Raw genomic sequence first — 21,469 nt, 5'->3', positions numbered from 1 at the left:
TACCTAAAGACCCAGCTATACCTACCACTCCTGGGCATAGACCCAGAAGATGCTTCAAAACATAACAAGATGTAGATACTCAACATACAACATTACTCCATTATGCTTATAGCAGCCTTCTTTATAATTGCCAGTAATTGGAAACAACCCAAATGTCCCTCAGCCAAAGACTGGATACAGAAAATGTGGTGTGTTTGCATAATAGAATTCTACTCATCTATTAAAAGTAATGACTTCATGAAGCTTGTAGGCAAATTCATGGAACTAGAACCTATCATCCTGAGTGAGGTAACCCAGAGCCAAAAGGCCATGTTTGGTATGTCCTCACTGATATATGAGTATTAGCCCAAAAGCTCAGAATTCCAATGATAAAACTCACAGACCATATGAAGCTTAAGAAGGAAGCCCACAGTGTAGATGCTTCAAACAAACTTAGAAGGGGGAAGAAAATACTCATAGGAGGCAGAGGGAGGGAGGGACCTGAATAAGAGAGGAGGGGGGAAAAATAAAGAGGAGGCAGGACTAGATATGGGAAGAGACAGGAGAGAAGACCAGAGGCTCAGAAGTACAAATAGAAATATGTATTGAGGGTCAGGAAATTGAATAGAAACATGTAGCAGTGGGGGATGGGGAACATGTAGAACCACTAGAAAATCTGAGACTCCAGGGAGGAAGGAGCTCTAAGGACCCACTGGTGATGACTTTAGTCAAAATATCCAAAAGGGTAGATACAGCCTGTAGATACCACCTTCAGTACAAAGGCATGGTCCCCACTTGAGGGATGGGGCCAGCCACCCATCTCAAAAAATTTAACCTAGTACTGTCCTTGTCTAAAGGACAAAATGCAGGGACAAAATGGAGCATAGGCTGAAGGAAAGGCCATCGAGAGACCATCCCACTGTGAGATCCATTCCATCTGAAGACACCAAACCCTAACACTATTCTGAAGCCAAGATGTGCTTGTGGACAGGAGCCTAGCATGGCTGTCCTCTGTGAGGCTCTACCAATCCTGACTAAGACAGATGCAGATACTCACAGCCAACCATTGAACTGAGACCAGGGACCCTAATGGAAGAATTAGGAGAAGGGAAAAAGGAGCTAAAGGGGACTGCAACCCCAAAGAATAGTATCAACTAACAGGACCCCTCAGAACTCCCAGGGACTAAAACACCAACCAAAGAGTATACATGGCTCCTGCTACATATGCAGCAGAGATGCCTTATCTGGCACCAGAGGGAGGGAAGTTGGTCCTGTGGAGGCTCCATGCCCCAGAGAAGGGGGATGCTACAGGGATGAGGTGGCCTTGGGTGTGCATTTGGGGGAGCACCCTTTTAGAGACAAAGTTGACGGGCATAGGGTGGGTTTTCTTGGAGGGAAGACCGGGAAGGGGATAATATTTGAAATTTAAACAAATAAAGTAATTAATAAAGAAAAATACACATATAGAAAATTACTTCCAATCCTATGCTATAAATAAAGGTAGATGCTTGACTTATAATAACCTTTAATCAAGTAATTCGAGAATTCTACATAGTCTCGAAGTCTAGAATGCACCCAATCATGAATATCATTGACAACCTCTTTTATCAATACAATAGTAATATGATGTAAAAGACTGAATATGCCATTGCATTCTTTTTTTTTTTTTTTTTTTTTTTTTTTTTTTTTTTTTTTTTTTTTTTTTTTAGTTTTTCGATACAGTTTCTCTGTATAGCTCTGGAACTCACTCTGTAGACCAGGCTGGCCTCGAACTTAGAAATTCTCCTGCCTCTGCCACTGCAAGTGCTGGGATTAAAGGTGTGTGCCGCCACGCCCGACTGCATTCTATTTCTTATACTGATGGAATTAATTCAAAAATTAGGAATGATTGAAAATACATCTATGAAAAAAAAGAAAGAAAACACATCTATACGTTTAAGACTTTGGCCTTTAAACCCAGAGAGGGGGGAGTGGGAGAGAGAGTCGGGGAGGGAGATAGAGAGGGAGACAGAGGAGAGGGACAGAGGGAGGAAGGGGAGAGAGGGAGGCAGAGGAGAAGAGGGAAAAAAGAGAGGGTCTAAGGACTTGTTTATCAAATATAAGCATGGCTCAGCTTAACTAGAATTTTCAGTTATATATATTAAAAGGATAACCATGTACAGTAACTTTCCTAGATAACTCTAGGAATTGACTTGTTACCTTCTCTCTGAAGCTACGCATTGAATAAGAAAGAAAAAAAATTTAATTTTCTTAAAAAAAGTGTATTTTCCCCACCCACCTAAAGTGATCGCAATGACAACCCATGCTGAGTATGACTTACATTCTATGTCCAGGTGCATGCTCCTCTGGTGCCCGCCAATCCGACTCGCGGCCTCACAGTCGTATCTCCCCGAATCTGACAACTTCACATCTCTAATGTGCAGTGAAGAGCGTCCATGCTGCCCTTTAACTTCGATGCGGCCGTCCGGGCTCTGTGCAGAATCATTCAGAAAAGAAAACAAAGGGGCGATTTCTTGTGATGATGAAAAAACGGTCCCCAAATTCATCGTGTTTATTATGTAAGCCTATCACTGAAAAGACGCTGGTAGCTCATTTAGAAACTGGAGAGTACGGTCACACATTTAGAAATACAGTTTCTGTATTGGCTGCCTCGTGAGTATTCTGCCTCGCATTTCCCACAGTCACCTGTTAGGCGCCCTGTCACACATATTTTATAAACCATGTTTTGTTATCTTTTTGCTACTTTTTCTTGTAACTCTTATCACTTTTATTGGAAATAGATTACTTTCGAATTACAATATATACTCATTACAATTTCTTCTCCTTTTATCCTTCCAAGTCTCTCCCTACCTCCCCTCCCTTCTCCATATCCACTCCCTTTCTGCCTCCTCTCAGAACAGGACAGGCACTAGGGAGTGGTGGCCCATACCTTTAGTCCAAGGACTCAGGAGGTAGAGGCAGGTGGACCTCTGTTTCTTTGAGGCCAGGCTGGTCTACAGAGTGGGTTCCTGAATAGCAAGAGCTGCACAAAGAAACCCTGCTTTGAAAAACAAAATACAACAACGAATGAAAGAAAGAAAGAAAGAAAAGAAAGAAAGAAAGAAAGAAAGAAAGAAAGAAAGAAAGAAAGAAAGAAAGAAAGAAAGAGAAAGGAAGAAAGAAAGAGAGAGGAGAGAGAGAAGAAGGCAAGAAAGAAGAAAAGAAAAATAGGTTTCAAAAGATAACAACAAAATATAATATATATCATATCATATATGATAAAATATAATATGATATATTATATCAGGGGTCCCTTACAAACACTAGACTGAAAACTATAATACATTTACCGAGGACCAGATGCAGACCAAGACTATGCAGGCCCTTGTACTTGCTGCTTTGTTCTCATGGTGGCTGACTTAGTACATGGAAACATTTAAAATAAATGTCTGTGTATTTGAGAAATTCTATCATCATAATTTTAGGATCATCAAAATTCAATCCATATCAAAAGACATTTAGGCAACATGACATCGATTATGAGATGAAGTAAGATACATTGTAGATTTATAATTTTGTCAATATATGGTTATATTATCATATACTGAGAGGTTACTTAGAATTTACCTTCTCCCAGAAAAAAAAAGTAATCTTTCTAAACAACTTTGATAATGAAATATCCCCAATATAATCTTTTACTCACACATAATAGCAAGCTATAGTTTAAGAAAACAAGACAATCTCTCACCAAACTAATTAAATGGAAGAAAAGAACATCACGAACAAGAATTCATGAAATTTAAAAAGAAGACTGAGAAAATCTAAAAGTAAAATTACAAATTTCTTATATAAGTAAATAACTCCTTCTCCACAATTACACAGGGATCCCTTGACCTGTCAAAAACAAATGTTCCTCTCTGATGTACCAATAAAGATTACCTCTTGGTTTTCTTCTTTCTTTTTCTTTTCAGTTTATTATTGTTATTTTTATTTACTTCATTTTTTATTGGATATTTTATTTATTTACATTTCAAGTGTTATCCTTTTTCCAGGTTTTCCCTCCTGAAACCCCCATCTCATCTTGCCTCCCCCTGCTTATATGAGGGTGCTCCCCCACCCACCCACTCCCTGACCTGGCACTCCCCTGCACTGGGCATCAAGCCTTCCCAGAAACAAGGGCCTCTCCTTGTATTAAAGCCAGGTAAAGCCATCCTCTGCTACATATGCAGCTGGAGCCATGGGTCCCCCCTCCATGTGTACTCTTTGGCTAGTGGTTTAGTCTATGGGAGTTCTGGGAGGTCTGGTTGGTTGATATTGTTGTTCTTCCTATGCGATTTCAAACCCCTTCAGTCCTTCACTCCTTTCTCAAACTGCTACATTGGAGGAGTGCCCAGTCCAATGGTTAGCTGTTAGCATTTGCCTCTGTCAGGTTCTGTCAGAGCCTCTCAGGATACAGCTATATCAGATTCCTGTCATCAATTACTTCTTGGCAACCATAATAGTGTCTGGGTTTGGTGTCTGTATATGGGATGGATCCCCAGCTGTGGCATTCTCTAGATGGTCTTTCCTTCAGTCTCTGCTCCACACTTTGTCTCCATATTTCCTCCCCTGAGTATTTCGTTCCTCCTAAGAAGGACTGAAGCACCCACATTTTAGTCTTTCTTCTTCTTGAGCTTCGTGTGGTCTGTGGATTGTATCTGGGGTAGTCCAATCTCTTGGGCTAGCATCCACTTATCCTTTGTGACTGGGTTACCTCACTGAGGATGAGATTTTTTTTTAGTTCCACCCATTTGCCTAAGAATTTAATCGATTTATTGTTTTTAATAGCTGAGTAGTACTCCATTGTATAAATGTACCACTCTTGATTTTCACGGTGCCCACAATTGCCTGTTACTGGCTACTCCTTAGACTATCCAAGCAGACCCTGGCTTTGGAGCAACCCAGGAGGCTTTGGGCATTCTATAATCTTTCAATCAGCATATGCCACTGTGATGGTTTGTATATTCTTGGGCCAGGGAGTGGCACCATTTGGAGGTGTGGCCTTGTTAGAATAGGTGTGACCTGGTTGGAGTAGGTATGTCATTGTGGGTGTGGGCTTAAGATCCTCACCCCTAGTTATCTGGAAGTCAGTCTTCCACTAGTAGCCTTTGGATGAAGACATAGAACTCTCAGCTCTGCCTGTGCCATGCCTGCCTGGATACTGCCATGCTCCCACCTTGATGATAATGGACTGAACCTCTGAACCTGTAAGCCAGCCCCAAGTAAATGTTGTTTTTTATAAGACTTGCCTTGGTCATGGTGTCTGATCACAGCAGTAAAACCCTAAGACAGTCACTTACTTGTGTTGTTTCAGCCACCTTGCTGACATGTAACTGGGTGATTTTTTTTCTATTCTTTTTCTTCCCAAGGCCTCTCCACTTGTGGATCTCCAAAAGCAGCTATCTTACTTCAAGGGCATCAGCATTTGATATGCATCCAAATCAGCAGGAGTATGCTTAAACTCTTCACTTTGTTTTGAGATGTCTTCAATGTAGGCCAGGCTTCACTCATATTTCAGGTGCTCCTCCCTCTCTTACTGAAGCAATCACATGATATTCCCCCTACCCAGCAGTTCCACAGGTCCAGAACTATCTCCTTCAGACAACTTGGGGAAATCTGAATTTCTTTCCATGATAGGAACTCTTGACATGCCCTATATGGTATCAATGCTTCGTCTTAGATTGGTTTGTTAATTTAATTATTGATGTATATTCTAAATGTTGACTTATTTAAGCCTGTCACGTTCCTCAGCTTTCTCCTTTCCTTCCCAGCAACTTTGTTTCAATCAGTCAATCTGACACAGTGCACAGCTACTTAATCTGTACTCCTACCTCTTTGAAGGATATTTATATGTGTCTCTTGATTTAAGAGGGAACAGGCACATTTTTTAGCTGAATGTTACTCAGAATGACATTCAAACTGTGCAAAACACACGGATATATTTTTTATGTTTTTCTGACCAAAACCATATCAAATGCAGAAAGCATTTCTCTGTGTTCTTAAGAATATATTTTCTCAGCATTTTTTTTATTTTCATAATAACTTCATGAATATTTCATCTCACCTTGCCTGTATAACTGCAAATATCATCACTTCCCAAGTAAACTCCGCTCCTTCAGCCTGACAGTTAAGGACCTCATGCGTTATCACCTTTCTGTTCGAGTACATTTTACAATTTGAATACTATCAATTCAAATTATTGCAAATTCCTTTTACTGTCCTGAATATCATGTGCTTTCTCTAAGACTCTAACATCCTTGTCTCAAACTATTTCACCTTTATTGCTATTATCCATATTTATACTACAAGATTCCCCTATCATTTAACTTTATTGACCAGATATTATTTACTGTTCAACAGTCTTGCTTGCTTAAAAAAAAAAAAAAAAAAGGGGTTATAGCACTTTTGACCTCTATGTTTTGATTGGGACCAATGCTTTTACTAAGTGATTTTCCAATCTACAGACCCTACAACATTCCATAAAGCTACTATTGACTGAATGTGAGAAATTTCAGTTTTGTTTTATGGCCATAGAACAGTGCCTATAATAGAAAAATATATTCTAGTATGTGTGGAAACAAATTAAGTAATCATAAAATTTATGAGACTAAATAGATGAATAATTCTGTTGTAATTTATTATTGGTTAAAAAATTGCAATGGGCTTTATTTGAATGTAGCAACATGTAATATTGTTAACAATGCATATAATGCAGCCAGAGAGTTCATTAAACAGGAATGAGCACTGGGTGCTCTCCAATATGACCCAAGCTCAAGTTGCAGGGCTGACATTACTACTCACAACTGTCTGTAACTGCAGTCCTAGGAGACCTAAAAATCTTTTTTTGGCATCCATAATCACTACATGCACATGGTACATAGACAAATTCACGCCAAAAACCAACACCTTAGTCTATCACTGCATTGCGTTATTAACTAAAATTATTGAAAAGTGATTAATTATTCCCCACAATTAAACACATTCTCTTTTTATAACCAATATTAGATCATATAGAATTTGACTTAAGAAATCCTTATTGTATGCTATATTAACATCATTCCAGTGGAAAAATGTTGATTTTCCACATTACTATAGAATCAAAGTACACATTTTATTTTAAGAGAAAACATTAAAAATATATGATTCATTGAAAATTAAGTCAATTTCAGAATTAACTCAGTCTCTGTAAAGTTCACTATGGGCATCTGACTAGAAAACCAAAGTCATTACTTCCTATATCTGACATTCCAAAGGACATCTCTTCTTTGTATTACAAAAGGCATTACACAAACCTAAAAGAAAATTCATTTATATCTTGGCTTTGATTCAACACTGCCGGAAGATTCATTTAAGACATCTGATATTTGATTGTGACAGGTTAATGGGTATTTTACCTCCCTATCTAGTTCTTCCAGGGTCTACCACTGAATTAAGTAAGATGATTAGAAAGCCAAGTGTCTGCCTGAACGTTATCATTTTTGTCCTTCACAGAAAGGAAATTCCTGCACTTTGATTCAATCTTTGCCTTTCTTGAAGGTCAGTTTAAAAGAGGTGTATTGTGTAACAGTTCAATCATTATGGAAAACTTTTACACGTAGAGCTGACTATTATTTCAACTATCCATTATTGAATGACCATCGAATAACTATCATCCTGATTTAGTTAAAAATCTAATATTTTTACTAATTGTTACTGTAGATCCTTTGACATTATGAAAAATACCCCCTCTTACAAAAATAAAAAATAAAAACCAAACATAAATGTATGTTATCTGATATTGACATACATTGTAAATTTAGAATCATTGTGTCTCATAGAGGGTATCTGACATGACAGATACACATACCATTTTGTCTTGTTTTATATCACGTCTTTGAAAACTTTCTGTGCATTTAGTCCTGTTCCTTTTGTATGAATCTATGATTATTTATTTATTGTAAAGGTCTTACTCTAAGTCCCAGTGTGACTTTTAACTCCGGTTTCTCCTGCTTTAGCTTCCAGTACACTCTGATGACAGTTATGCAGTCCTTTAGAACTTGAGAGCTCTATGAATCATTTCACCCATTCAACTCCACTGAGGCTTTTATTCACTTATTCTATGAAAATCAGACTCTCCACACACAGTGTTGAACAAAAATGGAATAGGTTTTATTCTTAGTGACATTCCAGCTTATGCGAGAATAAGTGTATTAGTTTCCAAGTGTAATAAAAATTAATTTTACCACAGAGATAAATGTGGTAGAATCAGACTAGTGCTCTCTAAACACCTAAAATGTGGGCTAAGATCTACAAATGCTGATAACTGGGTGGTGTGGAGAAAAGAATTCAAAGAAAATACATCCAGGACATGTAGCAGAACCTAAAGAACATTGCTGGTGTATATTAGAGAACAAGGTCATGAGTCCTATTCTTCTGATTCGGAGACATACAGACACTGTCTGCCCAGAGAACCCAACAAAAATGTAGAAGACTGGACCCAGTTATACATCCCTGCAGCTTGCCTCATTTTCCAATAGCATTGCAATTATATTGATGTCAATTAAACTTGGTTTCAAATATTTAGACATAAAGCAAAGTGTAACTGCTAAATACATCAGTAGGAACACACTCCAAAGCTTATTACCAATGAGTTGCCTAATTTTTAAAAATTATATGAATATTTCATTAACCAGTTCTAGTAGTTGTACCATGAATTTTAAGCAGAAACCTTCTCTTTGTTCTGTTTAAGATCTCTGTATACTATTAGCATTAATTTTCTTTCCTCTTGGCTTTCTTGGTGCTTCTTAATTTACTTTCTATTTTCCCTTTATGAAGTGACCTTTTGTGTAATTACTTTTCATGTTAGAATCATAAATATGTGTAATAAAGGATAGTACAGGCAATAAAAATGCCTGATATGATTTTTCATAGGGTATAGTACCATTTTCTTGGCATATATATATATATATATATATATATATATATATATATAATATTTTCTTTATATTTATAACCAATAGTTTACAGAAAAACAGAAGAATCAAATACAGTATTTATAAATGATTTCACACATAACAAATGGTACTTCTCTGACACCATTCCAAAAAAAAAAAAAAAAAAAAGTGATAACAGCTATATGTCACTAATGTATGATCACAGAGCTCTCAGAACCTTTTTCTATATGCATCGCTATTTCCACCTTTTCCTTGATGTTAATCTATATATTACTAAAGACATATTGTAGACACTATTCGAGGTTCTGGAGATATAAAATTACCAAGAAGAGCAAAGGCGTTAGACTCCCAGGCTTAGAGAAAATGATATCAAATTGCAGTCTATACTAGTAGAGCTGATATTCAGTATATCAACTAAGTTGATTTGCAAATGGAAGGAGTGCATCATGTAGGTATTGTTTGTCTATACTGGAAGAAAACATACTATAATACATCAGCCATTTGCAAGAAAACACATAAAGAGAAATTGATGTTTCATGTTAAAAATTGCACCAAATATCAGGGTGATGTACAAATATACATTTACTACTCCTGGATCACTTTAGAGGTATATATCCACAAAGATAGTCTGGACTAAGAAGAGTTGGAAAAACAGGAAAGCAGTGAAAGGTACAAGCCTATACTTGAAAGATGACAAAATGATTATTGAGCTAGTGTAACCTCCGTGAAAACTGTGTACACCTTGTGAAAGAAATAGCTGAAAACACAAAACTATGATAAAGAACTATATATTGTTTAAGGAACTGAAATAACAACATGAAGGATGACAAAGTCATTAACCTTCATGAAAAGGTCAATCACTCTACATATTTCATCCATTAATAAGACTGTAATAAAGGTACACATTTCCAAATGCTGGTAAGGACATGGGGAAATTGGACCTAGCATACATTGCCCCTGAGAATATAAAATGGTGCAGGCATGTTAGATAAGGACAGTGTCTCAAACATGTAAGCAAACACTGGTGATAAATTCTTTGTTTATAACAGCATGATTACAAAAGCAAAATAAAAAATAAAATAAAAAAGGTTTTTAATATCCCGGATAACAATCCATCTAATAAAATGTTTATCAATGAAAAGAACTGTTTATACCTACCTCTAGATAGGAAACTGCAAAACTATTAGCCCAAGAGGGAAAAAGCAGTTTAAATGTCATATATTGAAGGACTTTTTAAATTTGAAATATCACTTATAAGTGATCTGACAAAACAGATAGATATATATAATGGTTTAGGGGATTCTGATAGGAATGAGAGAGAGGAGAAGCACACCATTGATTACATTGATAATTACCTGCTTATCAGGAAATCATAAAAAACATTAGATCAAATTAATGATTACAATGTGTGCTAAACTAGCTATGTATAAATGAAAGCTTTATAAAGGACAGTTCAGAGGAAAGAGTTTAAGTATTATAAAGATGGAACAATACATGAAAATTGTTAGCATTCTGTCTAAACTCACCGTACAGTTTTCTGGCAACAGCAGGTGTGCCTGAGTCACTAGAAAAGAGGCTGCTTGCCCCCTCCTCCCTCTATCACTTGCTTACTTCTCTCTTGCTCTTGCTCTTGCTCGCTCTTCCCTTCCCATTCTCTTTCCCCTGTCACATGTTCATGGCCAATCTCTCTCTCTCTCTCTCTCTCTCTCTCTCTCTCTCTCTCTCTCTCTGCCTCTACTACCCTCTTAACTGCCCTTCCCATGCCCTGAATAAACTCTATTCTATACTATATCATCATGTGGCCTAGTCCCTCAGTGAGAAGGGAAGCCTTGACATGCCCTCTGAGACATCCCCTTCCCCATACATTACCACCCTTCCATAGAACATATTCCCTTTCTCTTTGTCTTTTTAAAAACACATCAGGAATATTTTTTACAAAAAAAGTAAGCTAGATTCACTTGTAATTTGCAAAGATCATTTATGATGTTTAGTGAAGGAAAAAGAAGCAAATATCTAAGGATTGTAATTTTTGAATTTCTCCAAGTTCAACGTGCAAAAATTCAATATACAAAGCTGGTGATGTTAAGATTAGTTTCTTTTGTTGGTGGTACGTTTATTAGGGAAAGGATTCTTGACTATGATTAGGGTCTCAGAGCACAGGAAACACTGCATTACAGGAGGTGGAAAGATTTTAATATCAGTGGGAATGGAAAACAGCAAGGGAAAAAAAAAGAGCTTCTATACTTAATAGGACTGACACACATAGGTACTCATAGTGTAAGACCCCAACTCAATTTGTTTCTTAGACCCCTAGAAACAAAAAAGCCCAGCGAAGAGTTCTTTGTTCCTTAGCTTTCAGCCTGAATTACTGATGACCTCTGGAACTGGCTCATCTTAAACTCACCCTGGCACCTCTTTGTGAAAGGAACTAAAAATGTTTGCCTAAGTTTGTAACTCTTCCATAAAAGATGGGCTGTAAAGCAATATCCCCACTTAGTATCCCCACCAGGAATGTTTACCAAAAGATGGCTTATGACCCCTCCATCATAAATGAGCCATATGTTACTTTCCCATCCCCTGTGGAATGTTTACCAAGGACAGCTCCGCTGGAGAAAAGCTGTAACTCATCCCTACCCCATTCCTTGAAATGGCTCAGGGTAGATCTCCTATGAGCTCGTCCTCAACATGTTGATTTTTCCCGATTAAACCTCATGCATATTGCATCAAGAATGGTTTCTCAAGTTATTGGAGTGTCATCTCACCCTGGGACCTGAATGAGGATCTCCCCGGGAACAGGGGTCTTTCAGTAGAGACTGGCAGCATGGATATGAACTCCTCAATGAAGGGCAGTCCTTTATTTCTAAAGTAGCTGACGAACACAAAACCTACTCAGTGGTATTTTTTTTTTTAACTTTTGTGTCTCATAATTCTTTGTATGGATTTTTTTTTATGTTTTTATTATTTTATTTCGAACTTTACAAATCTTTTGCTTTTATAGTACAGTTTCTTGTTTTGTGTTTTGTGCAATTTATGTGTATGAAAAAGTGTGTGTCTCTAAGTTATTATGTGCTTTCTCTCTGGTTTTTTAAAAATGTTTTTCCTGTTTTTTTTTTTTTGTTGTTGTTGTTGTTGTTGTTTTAGTTTTTATTTTATTTTAGGTAGCTATTTTCTAAAGAGAGGAGAAGAAAGATGGTTTTTGAGTTGAACATCAGCCTGGGACAGAGGGTGTTTAAACCCTGGCTTGTTAAGAATGGTAATTTCAGAGTGGGTTTCAACCCAGCTAGATTACTGTTTGTGCATAACAAAGGCAGGCATATCTCTAAATTCATTTGCAATGTAAAAACATGCTCCTGTTTCTTTCAATGGATCATGCAGATGGAGCTGGAATCAGCTAAAGAGCAGAGGGGAACCTGGGGTAATGACTGAATTGATATGCAAATAAAGACTGACCTTTTGGTCTACAAGAGATGAGCTATCCAGGGTTTTTAGAATTCCAAGAAAGAACTGTCTTGGGAGAGACCATTCTGCAAAAAATGTCTTGAGCTTGTAACCTACTATTTGACTTCAAGTCTTCTGGCTTCCCCCCCCCCCCCAACCCCTGGAACCACTCTTCAAACTGGTACCTGGCATTTGAGTATTAAATTTTGTATGTTTAACAAGAGAACTTGTTGAGAATAAAAAGACAGAAAGGAGACACATCACAAGGACTACCAACAAAATAAGAGAGAGATTTACAGCCCAGGTCATATGGAGAACATACAGGAAGGCACAAGGGAAATCAAACATTAAAGGAGGAATGAGAAGGTGGGTGAGGTAAGGACATGGGTGTTACTAAACCAAAGTGAATATTTTATTAATAATCCATATATTATTCTATTATTTTATAAAAGAATTAACACATACATATATAATTTAGAAATTTAACATTTCTCTATATTAATTTTTTCTTATTGTTGAGATAGAATTTTGACTATTACCCATGCCTGATCTTGCGCTCTCTATAATTTAGTCTGGACTTGAATTCATAGCAATCCTCTGAAGAAGAATTTTTATCCAACAACATAGCTTTTCTGTCAAGGAATCACATATAAATACCTCCTAGATCTGTGCAATCCAGCTGGAATATAGACATTACAGGACTTTAATCAATCTGGTTGGAATATAGACAAGCCCTTAATCCCAAATAATGAAGGCAAAGGTAGTTTGTAGAAGAATGCAGCTGTGTTTGAAAGTGATATCTAATTGAGACACAGATAAGGAGATGAAGCAGAGAAAGATTTGATAGAATGAGTCAGAGGTAAGATATGCTCCACTCTTATGATAAGCACAAGAAAGAGGTTACTTGTACACACACACACACACACATACGGAAAAAAAACACAGATGCACATGTCACACACACGCATGCACACATATACACATTAATGCACATACACGTGCACACATATACACACATATAAAAATGTATATGCAATTAAAAATAAAACTAGAAATCAATCTAAATAAATGTTATTCATTAAATATATGAATAATACAAGATTAGAAAATAATTATACTAAAACTGAATATTGTCAATCATCATACACCTGAAAATTAAAGCTACAATTATAATCTCTCCACATGTGGCCAATATCAGAGAATATATTTCACAGTGTATTGGTAAGTGTGTGTGTACTAAACATTCTTTGTAATCATATGTTACAAAGAAGTGTAAAGATTCTTCTTCAAGGTTTAAAAAGAAGTTTCTTGGATCAAGAGGACCCAGTTGTTTAAAATTTTAGAAGAAAAGAAAATTGGAACTTTATTTTAAGGGTGTTTTGTTATTACAAGTTGATGATTAATATTTGAGCTCAGTAATGCATGTAATATGACTTACATACTGCAGAATGTATTGGAAACATTGCATTTCACAATATAGCACCATATGTTAGAGCTGTTTCATATATCAGTAAATTCAATTTCAAATAAAATAATTTGAAAAACAATAGTCAAAAGGAAGACTTAAAAAAACCTGAACCTTGTCAGAAATTTTTTAATTGACAAATAAAGGGACTTTAAAGATACTGTATAATGAAAACTATTATAAAGCCATGAACTGGAGAAAATGCTGCATATTTGGTTTATTTGGTTGTTTTGTTTTATGTGTAAAAAAATATATATATATATATATATATATATATATATATATATATATTATACATGGATGGCATCTGGAAGTTTTATTGTAAGAATTCTCTTGCATAAGGTAAATGGATTCATACCACTGTACTATTATATTCTTTCCTGTACACTTGTTTAAAATTACATGTCAAAGAGGTGTGGCATAAAGTTTTCCACTGATGAATATCAATTAGTAAAAGATGAAATTGATTTAACAAATTTTACTATCAGGAGAAAATTTGATAAAAGATGCCTAAAGAGTATGAAACATAAATTGCATGAGGTATTCCAGATACTTTGGTATGAGAAAATGGGACATGTAAGAAAGATCCTGTTGGGAAAAAGATTCGACAAGTATTCACTTAGTAAAAGGAAGAATGCTGTCAATTTTATGAAAATATATTAAAAATTACATTACTTAGTGATAAAAATGATGCAGTGTACTATCTTGTGGTGGTGATCAAAACAGCAGGAGCAGTTATTTCCTAGAATTTAGTAAGGGGTGGACAAAGTCATAACAGATAATCTTTATTACCTTTTCATCTTTAGCTCCTAAAAATAGGGTGCAGATGTACCATTTGGCAATCAACTATGTCTGAAAATTTTACATAAGATAAATTGTGTAAGAAAATGAGACTTTAAATTATACATAAAATAATTATCAATTCTTAGTAGTATTTAAATAAATTAATTCTTATTAATTAATAATGTATATATCATTTATATACATTACTATAGCTATTAAGTGTACACACAGACATTCTGCAGTAACTAACTTTTTTTCCGACATGACTGATATATTTGACAAATTCAAATTTCACTTGTAAAAGTATAGTCAGAGGCAAGGTTTGGGGTAATTATTTCATTAAAAGCCATCACATTTTTAACAGTTAAGAGCAGGAGCAGTTACTTAAGTGACCATGGGGTAGAATCTAGAGAAAAGGCAAAACTTTACAATAAAAAACCAGTGGAGCACATGTGGGTGAGAATTACAAATATCAGCACACAATTAGCTTGTACTATTGAGGCATAAGCACACTAACACTACTAGTGAAGCTTTAGTTCAACTGAACACACAATCAGGGGTAAGTTTGTACAAGACACTAGGTACTGGAGATATGGCGAACATGCACACACACAATCAGACATCCTCCATTTCCTTAGCAAGTACAGTAATACCATTTATAAAAGTGGTGTGGTGAATCATAAAGCACTCTTCTAAGGCCATGGATGGAGACCTTTCTTCAGGTGACACCAATGTGCTCCACTCCAGTCTGGTGAAGTGGGTTACCAGATCAGACACTGCTAAGAAAATGTGGCATCTCAGCCAAAGGAAAACGGCTTATTTCTTCCATGGCTTTATATATATGAAAAAAAAAAAAAAAAAAGAAGTAATCAAAGGAAAAATATTTAAATTTCTCTCACAGTTGACCCATTTTAAGAAATGGATTAACAGGAATTGAACATGTAGAAAAAAGTTTATTTTAAACTAAATTATCAAATCCCATATCGATTTTCTAGGTATAGTATGCTTAAAACTTAATTGCAAAGCTCCAAAAAGCCAATATAGTATATTATTTTATCCAGACTTCAATTTTTAAATTGACTTCTTATTTTAGTTGTTAACTTATACTGGCCTGGACTTTATGCATAATTAATCTAAAGAATCTAACATTCAATCTGAAAACCCCCATCATTAATACATTTATAAAACTTAGTAGCCATAAAACAGACTTTGTTTGACATTTAGAAGACTCTCAAGAAATATAAAAATGATATGAAACTTTAATGTTATCACCATATTTCTATCATCAAAATGTGGGATAATTTTTCAAGCTGTATATATTTGAACTGATAGTAAAATGTACAGTAATCCATTAAATGAGGATTGCTAAGTTTCATTTAGCTAAATTAATTTGTTTTAATTATAGGAAAAGATTAAGGTGATTAGAAGAGTGGCTTATCTGTAGACAATCTAGGAAAGTAGCAGAAGGTTTTAAATTCTTTGAGAATGTGGACAGTTTCTAGAAGAAGAGTTAAATGTCCTAGCTTTTCTGAAACGCATCAAGATAGCTATTTTAATGATAAAACATAAAAAGTCTTGATATATTGTAACCTCTTAAAATTTATTACCATAAACCTTTCAATTCATGATGATATTTTAGATCAAGAAAATAATAAAGTGATTTTGAGTAGGGATTACATTAGGAATTTGCTGCAATAATGAGTGTGGCTAAAATAATAGACAGGGTTGAATTTATGCAAGGATTTAAGACCACTTAAGATAGAGGAAAAATATTGTAATTTAATGAGGCTAAGACAACTAAGGAATGTGAATAGAAAAAAAAAATCAGCATTGGCATAAGTAGTTCATAATGGTTTTGTTTCTTATTTGTTGGTTTTTGGTTTGTTAGTTTGCTTTGTATATAGAAATGGAATTGTTTAGTGGTGAGGTCTTAGGAGAAAATTGACAGCTTTTAGGATCCTGCTGTTAGTTAAAAGACATAAGACTAAGTGAGTGGTTATACCTAGAGATGCCCAGATCTGGACCCTAACCGAGTGTCTGGTTAAACTGAGCTCAAATGTGACTGTAAAGGATTTGAGGAAGTATTATGAAAGAAAACAAACACAAGAGAACTAAAGAAAACAAATAAGAGACTTCAATCAAAAGAGATTTAACTGGATCATGACTACATTACAAAAGAATGAAAGATAAGAACTTATAGTTTACCATTAGGTTTAAAGAGTAAATTGGTAAACATGTCAGAGTTTGACTAGAAATAGCATGATCAAAGTCTGACTGGAGTATATTTAAAAGAAAAAGATGAGGAAAAGAATTTTCTGGAGGAAAAGAATATCAAGAGAATGACTTCAAAATGTGTTTCATAGAGCAGAGAGTGTGGTATCATCCGTAATTTGAATCTTTTTATCTACAAATAAATATATTTTTTCTATCTCTCATTAATCTACTCTTCTATCCATTTGTACACACAAGATTCAAGAGACATACAGAATACAGATTTGTAGATTGATAGAAATAAATATTTTTAATACAATTACGATCATCAAGAAGACAGTTAATCTGAAAGTATTGGTAAGAATTTCTTCCCTTTCCTTTCATGTCCTAATACTTTCTCAAATTAACTACTTTTGATTTTACTGACTGTTGGTTTCTCTACAAGCTGTTCACAAATTGGTTTTTATGTTACCCTTCATTTTTGTTATGTCTCCACCCATCTCCATCCATCCTCTCATTTCTCTCTCTTCTACCTGATCATCATTGTTCATTTCTATTTCCCATATTCCCTGTCTAACTTTCATCTTATCTGAAATTAGTTAATATCCTTTCTTAATGCAGACACCTCTCATAGTCCATTTCTAGGTGGCTGGCTTCCATCTCAAAAATATATGTAAAATATTTAATGAATAAATGAAAAAGGTGATAGTGAGAAATGAAATACTGATGTTCATGGTCTGCTGAAGATGCCTTTCACCGCTAACGGCATCTTATATTAATGCAATCCTGCTTTTCTATCTTTACTTTTGTTTCCTGTATATTTATACATATATTCTATACCATATAGAAAGACTGTCATACAAAAGTGACAAGTGCTGATGATGGTATAGGAGAAAAGTACAATGTTCACAGGAATGAAAATGAGGGCAGCCATTATGGAGAAGAATGGAGACATTTCTGTAGTAACTTCAAAGAGATCGACCATCCTATCAAGGTGGGTGGCTAAAGGAAATGAAATAGTCAAACCAAGGTAACATTTCACTTTAATGTTTATTCTGGTGGTATTTACCATAGCAAATATGTAGAACCTACTCAAGTGTGGTCTGATAGATGGAAGAGTAAGAGAATGTACTTTACATGCAGAGTGAAATATTTGGACATAAAGAAAAATTCAAATCCTGTCATCTGCAGCAAAATGAATAGAACTGCCAGACATTATGCAAAGTGGAATACGCCTTGCAGCTAACAGCGAATGCCTCCTGTCTTCTGTCCTAAAGGAAGCAGTAAAAGTTGGGATTAGTTTTGAATACTAATTCTTTGGGGAAGGAGAAGGGCCCGGGTATAAAGGTAGTTTGGAAAAGAGGTAGTAAATATTAGTGACATGGGAGTGAATAATTTCTTGTGCTTGTACCAGAATGAGATCTGCACAGTTGAAGTGGTTCTCAAACGTGGGTCATGACAGCTTTGAGGGTTGAATGGCACTTTTACAGGCACTGCCTAAAACCATCAAACCTCATAGCCCCAAAATACTTTCAATAGAATCCATAATCCTAGCAAAATATTAGTTCTGAAGTAGTGATGAAATTAATTTTGCTTGGGCGTCACCACAACATGAGAAACTGTATTAAGGGGTCTCAGCATTAGGAAGAATGAGAACCACTGTGAGGTATTTACCAAATTATATGCTAAGGTCTTTGGAGGCTCCAAATATAAATGAAAAAAAAAAATAGACAATAGATATGCTTGTTAATCCCAATTTATCAGTGTGTGCTTTACGGATGTGTTGAAATATGATAAACACTACCAATAGGCACACACATGCTATGCATTAATTAGACTTTAAAAAGAAGGAAATGAATTCAAGTCAGAAGATGTGAGATGAATATTGATTACGCAAACAACTCACTTCATGTGATGAGCCACAATTTTAAACACACCATTCCAAACAATTGTGAGCTTTCCTCTGGCTAAGTTAATTGTACCATTATCCACTGCGAAAAGAGATAGTGGCAAATTTAGCCAGGATAAAATTGTGTTTCATAAATAATACAGGATGTTGTAGTATATATCAAATAATGATATCTCATAGGCAGTGGATTGTATAGTATAGATTACAAAAAGTAAACAAGGTAGTTAAAATAAATAATAAAAAAAAACTTTAGACCTGGAATTTCCCTTCATAAATAGTAAAATATTTAATGTATTTTTGTATAAATAAATGAACTATTAAACATGTCTATAAACCCTTTTACAATCCAAGAAAGAAATACTTCAAAATAAAACATGTAATATTACAGATAGAAAAATAAAAGCAATGATATCTCCTGAAGACATGGATCCTAAAGTCATATTATTAAACTCAAGAAAAAGTATGATGTGAAAATTACTTATTTTCCTAAATAAACACAAGTTATATAATACAAGGATAGTAAGTTACAACTGAAAATCTTGATTTTTAAATACTGAAGCTATTTTATGATACTCTATAAGCCCAAACAATCTATAGATTAAACCAGGAGATAAGGGTTATGAAAAATGAGAGTGGTCAATTTATTTTTGACACAAAATTTACATGAAGAATTTATTAACATATTTTCTCACAATCATCACCATACACTGTGTCTATATATCAAATAATTTATTTTTTCTTCTACATTTGATGAATTAGAAGCAAATGTACATCTTGCTTATACACATTAAAAGTGAAACACTTTGGGTGGAATTTATTTAAAAATATTTGCTAAATGAGCACATGCACATTTCTAAATTACATTTTATATTTACTTTTGTTAATTTATTAATATTCCCAGTGCTCAACAATTACAGCTAAATCTATTTCAAAAAATATTTTAGGAATAGAGCATACTACTTCCTAAGGACAAGAAAGTGTCATCTAAGTTATCTATGAGTCAATTATACCACTTATAAAAAATATAATACCCTTTTGTTGAAAAAAAAAAAACATAATGGAATTGCTTCCCATATGTAATACTGAACTCAAAATAATCCTTGCAAAAGTGGAAATTACTAGTCTGTTGTCTTACAAAAAATGACGTTTATTCAAAAACAAAATTCCTGTAAATTAGAAATGTACAATTCATTTGCATTTTTAAAACCATGCCCTAGAATCCTTTCCAAAACAGCTTTGAAGAGGTCTCCTTTTACATATGACAAGAACTTCTTATAATCTTTATTCAAGCTACAGGCTGGAAGAGTTCAGAGAGTTGTAAATGATTGAAAACTCACCTCTCAGCCAGCTCAGGGGCATCAAGGAAGATTTCCAGCACAGCTAATTATATTCTACCACCTACATCAGATGGGGAATAGAAGTATCAGTTCTGCCTATTGCCCAGCAGGGACCTATATTATTGCTCTCAGAGCACTAGCATGAAAAAATGCATTAGGTGTATCCTAAAAATGTCACTGTAAAAAAAATTTCTTCAGAGAAGCACATTACCTCTGCAAAGAAAAACTACAGGTGTAAAAACCACAGGTGCCAGGAGTAGCTAGTGTCCTCTTTAGTACACTTCTCGACAATCAGAATTGGACTCTTTTTTTTCTTCCTAATAGAATGACTTTAAAAGTGATGTTACTGTCGAACTACACTGAAATGCTAAAAGGGAAAAGGGATTTGGAAAAACACAGTCTCACACTGTGAAGGGCCATTAAAAAAAATCACTAATATAAATACTAGTATTCATCTAGCCTTAATAAGGTTGGATCAAAAGAATCACAGTTTATCTTAATATTCTTTTGAAAGTAACCTGCAGACTTATTAGATTAAGGTAATGCAACAGAATCGAGAGAAGGTATAAACAGTGAGGCTGAGAGTAAAGTTTAGCTAATATCATACAGTAGTAAGTCAGCACAGTAACTTCCGCGGAACAAGGTCAGCATGCTCTAGTGTGTCAAGTCACACTGTAGCAATAACAAGAATAGGAAGTGATGATTTAGATAACTTAATAACCTTCACGCGTCATTCTGTTTTAAACTGTATTTTACATCAAAAGCTAAACAATTTTGTTAAAGTGTGTGTGTGTGTGTGTGTGTGTGTGTGTGTGTGTGTGTGTGTGATGGAAGAAGTACAGTGGTCTTAAACTATAGGGGACATTTATGTCATATAAACACAAGAAGCATCTATTAACATTTTAACGTGAAGTGGAGTTCATTCCCTTCGTCAGTTTTACAAATATTCTTTCTTACATGTAGTAATTATACTTAACATGATCTGGTGTGAGATTCTCTACATGGACACAATGTGCAGTATCCAACCAAAACTGCATAGTACATGTCATTATTTTATGTTTGGAGCCTTTGGTTTTACCTCTTTCCGATAATAAAAATATATATCTGGTTATTTTTCACTGTAGTTTCCCCTACAGTTCCTAAAGCTGGTCTATATTTAGCAGATTTAAGAGAGCAAAGTTTAGTCGGGTCCCAACAAGTGAGATTCATGAAAGTCTATATGTCCATAGCTCTGTGTCCAAATCTGGTTAGAGACTCCTTTAAGAAGCATAATTGTCATCAAAGCGACCAGAGAGACTTCCTGCAGCAACTAATAGGAACAGATGCAGCCAGGTGTGGTGACACACACCTTTAATCCCAGCACTCAGGAGGCAGAGGCAGGCGGATTTCTGAGTTC

The 21,469-nt window shown here is 35.1% G+C and overlaps 1 protein-coding gene across 2 annotated transcripts in view; it reads right to left on the bottom strand.

Annotated features, from left to right (window-relative positions):
* Ncam2 (neural cell adhesion molecule 2) overlaps positions 1-21,469 on the bottom strand; it is a 419,526-nt gene that overhangs the window by 125,965 nt on the left and 272,092 nt on the right. For both annotated transcript variants that reach the window (XM_021209390.2, XM_021209391.2), the window contains exon 9: positions 2,300-2,450. In XM_021209390.2, coding sequence (XP_021065049.1) covers positions 2,300-2,450 — 151 coding nt within the window. The remainder of the gene's footprint in view (positions 1-2,299; positions 2,451-21,469) is intronic.

The sequence above is a fragment of the Mus pahari genome, chromosome 12, assembly GCF_900095145.1.
Source record: "Mus pahari chromosome 12, PAHARI_EIJ_v1.1, whole genome shotgun sequence".
Taxonomy (NCBI): Eukaryota; Metazoa; Chordata; class Mammalia; order Rodentia; family Muridae; genus Mus; species Mus pahari.
Note: the sequence above shows the minus strand (reverse complement) of the source record. Positions and strands in the feature narration are given on the sequence as shown.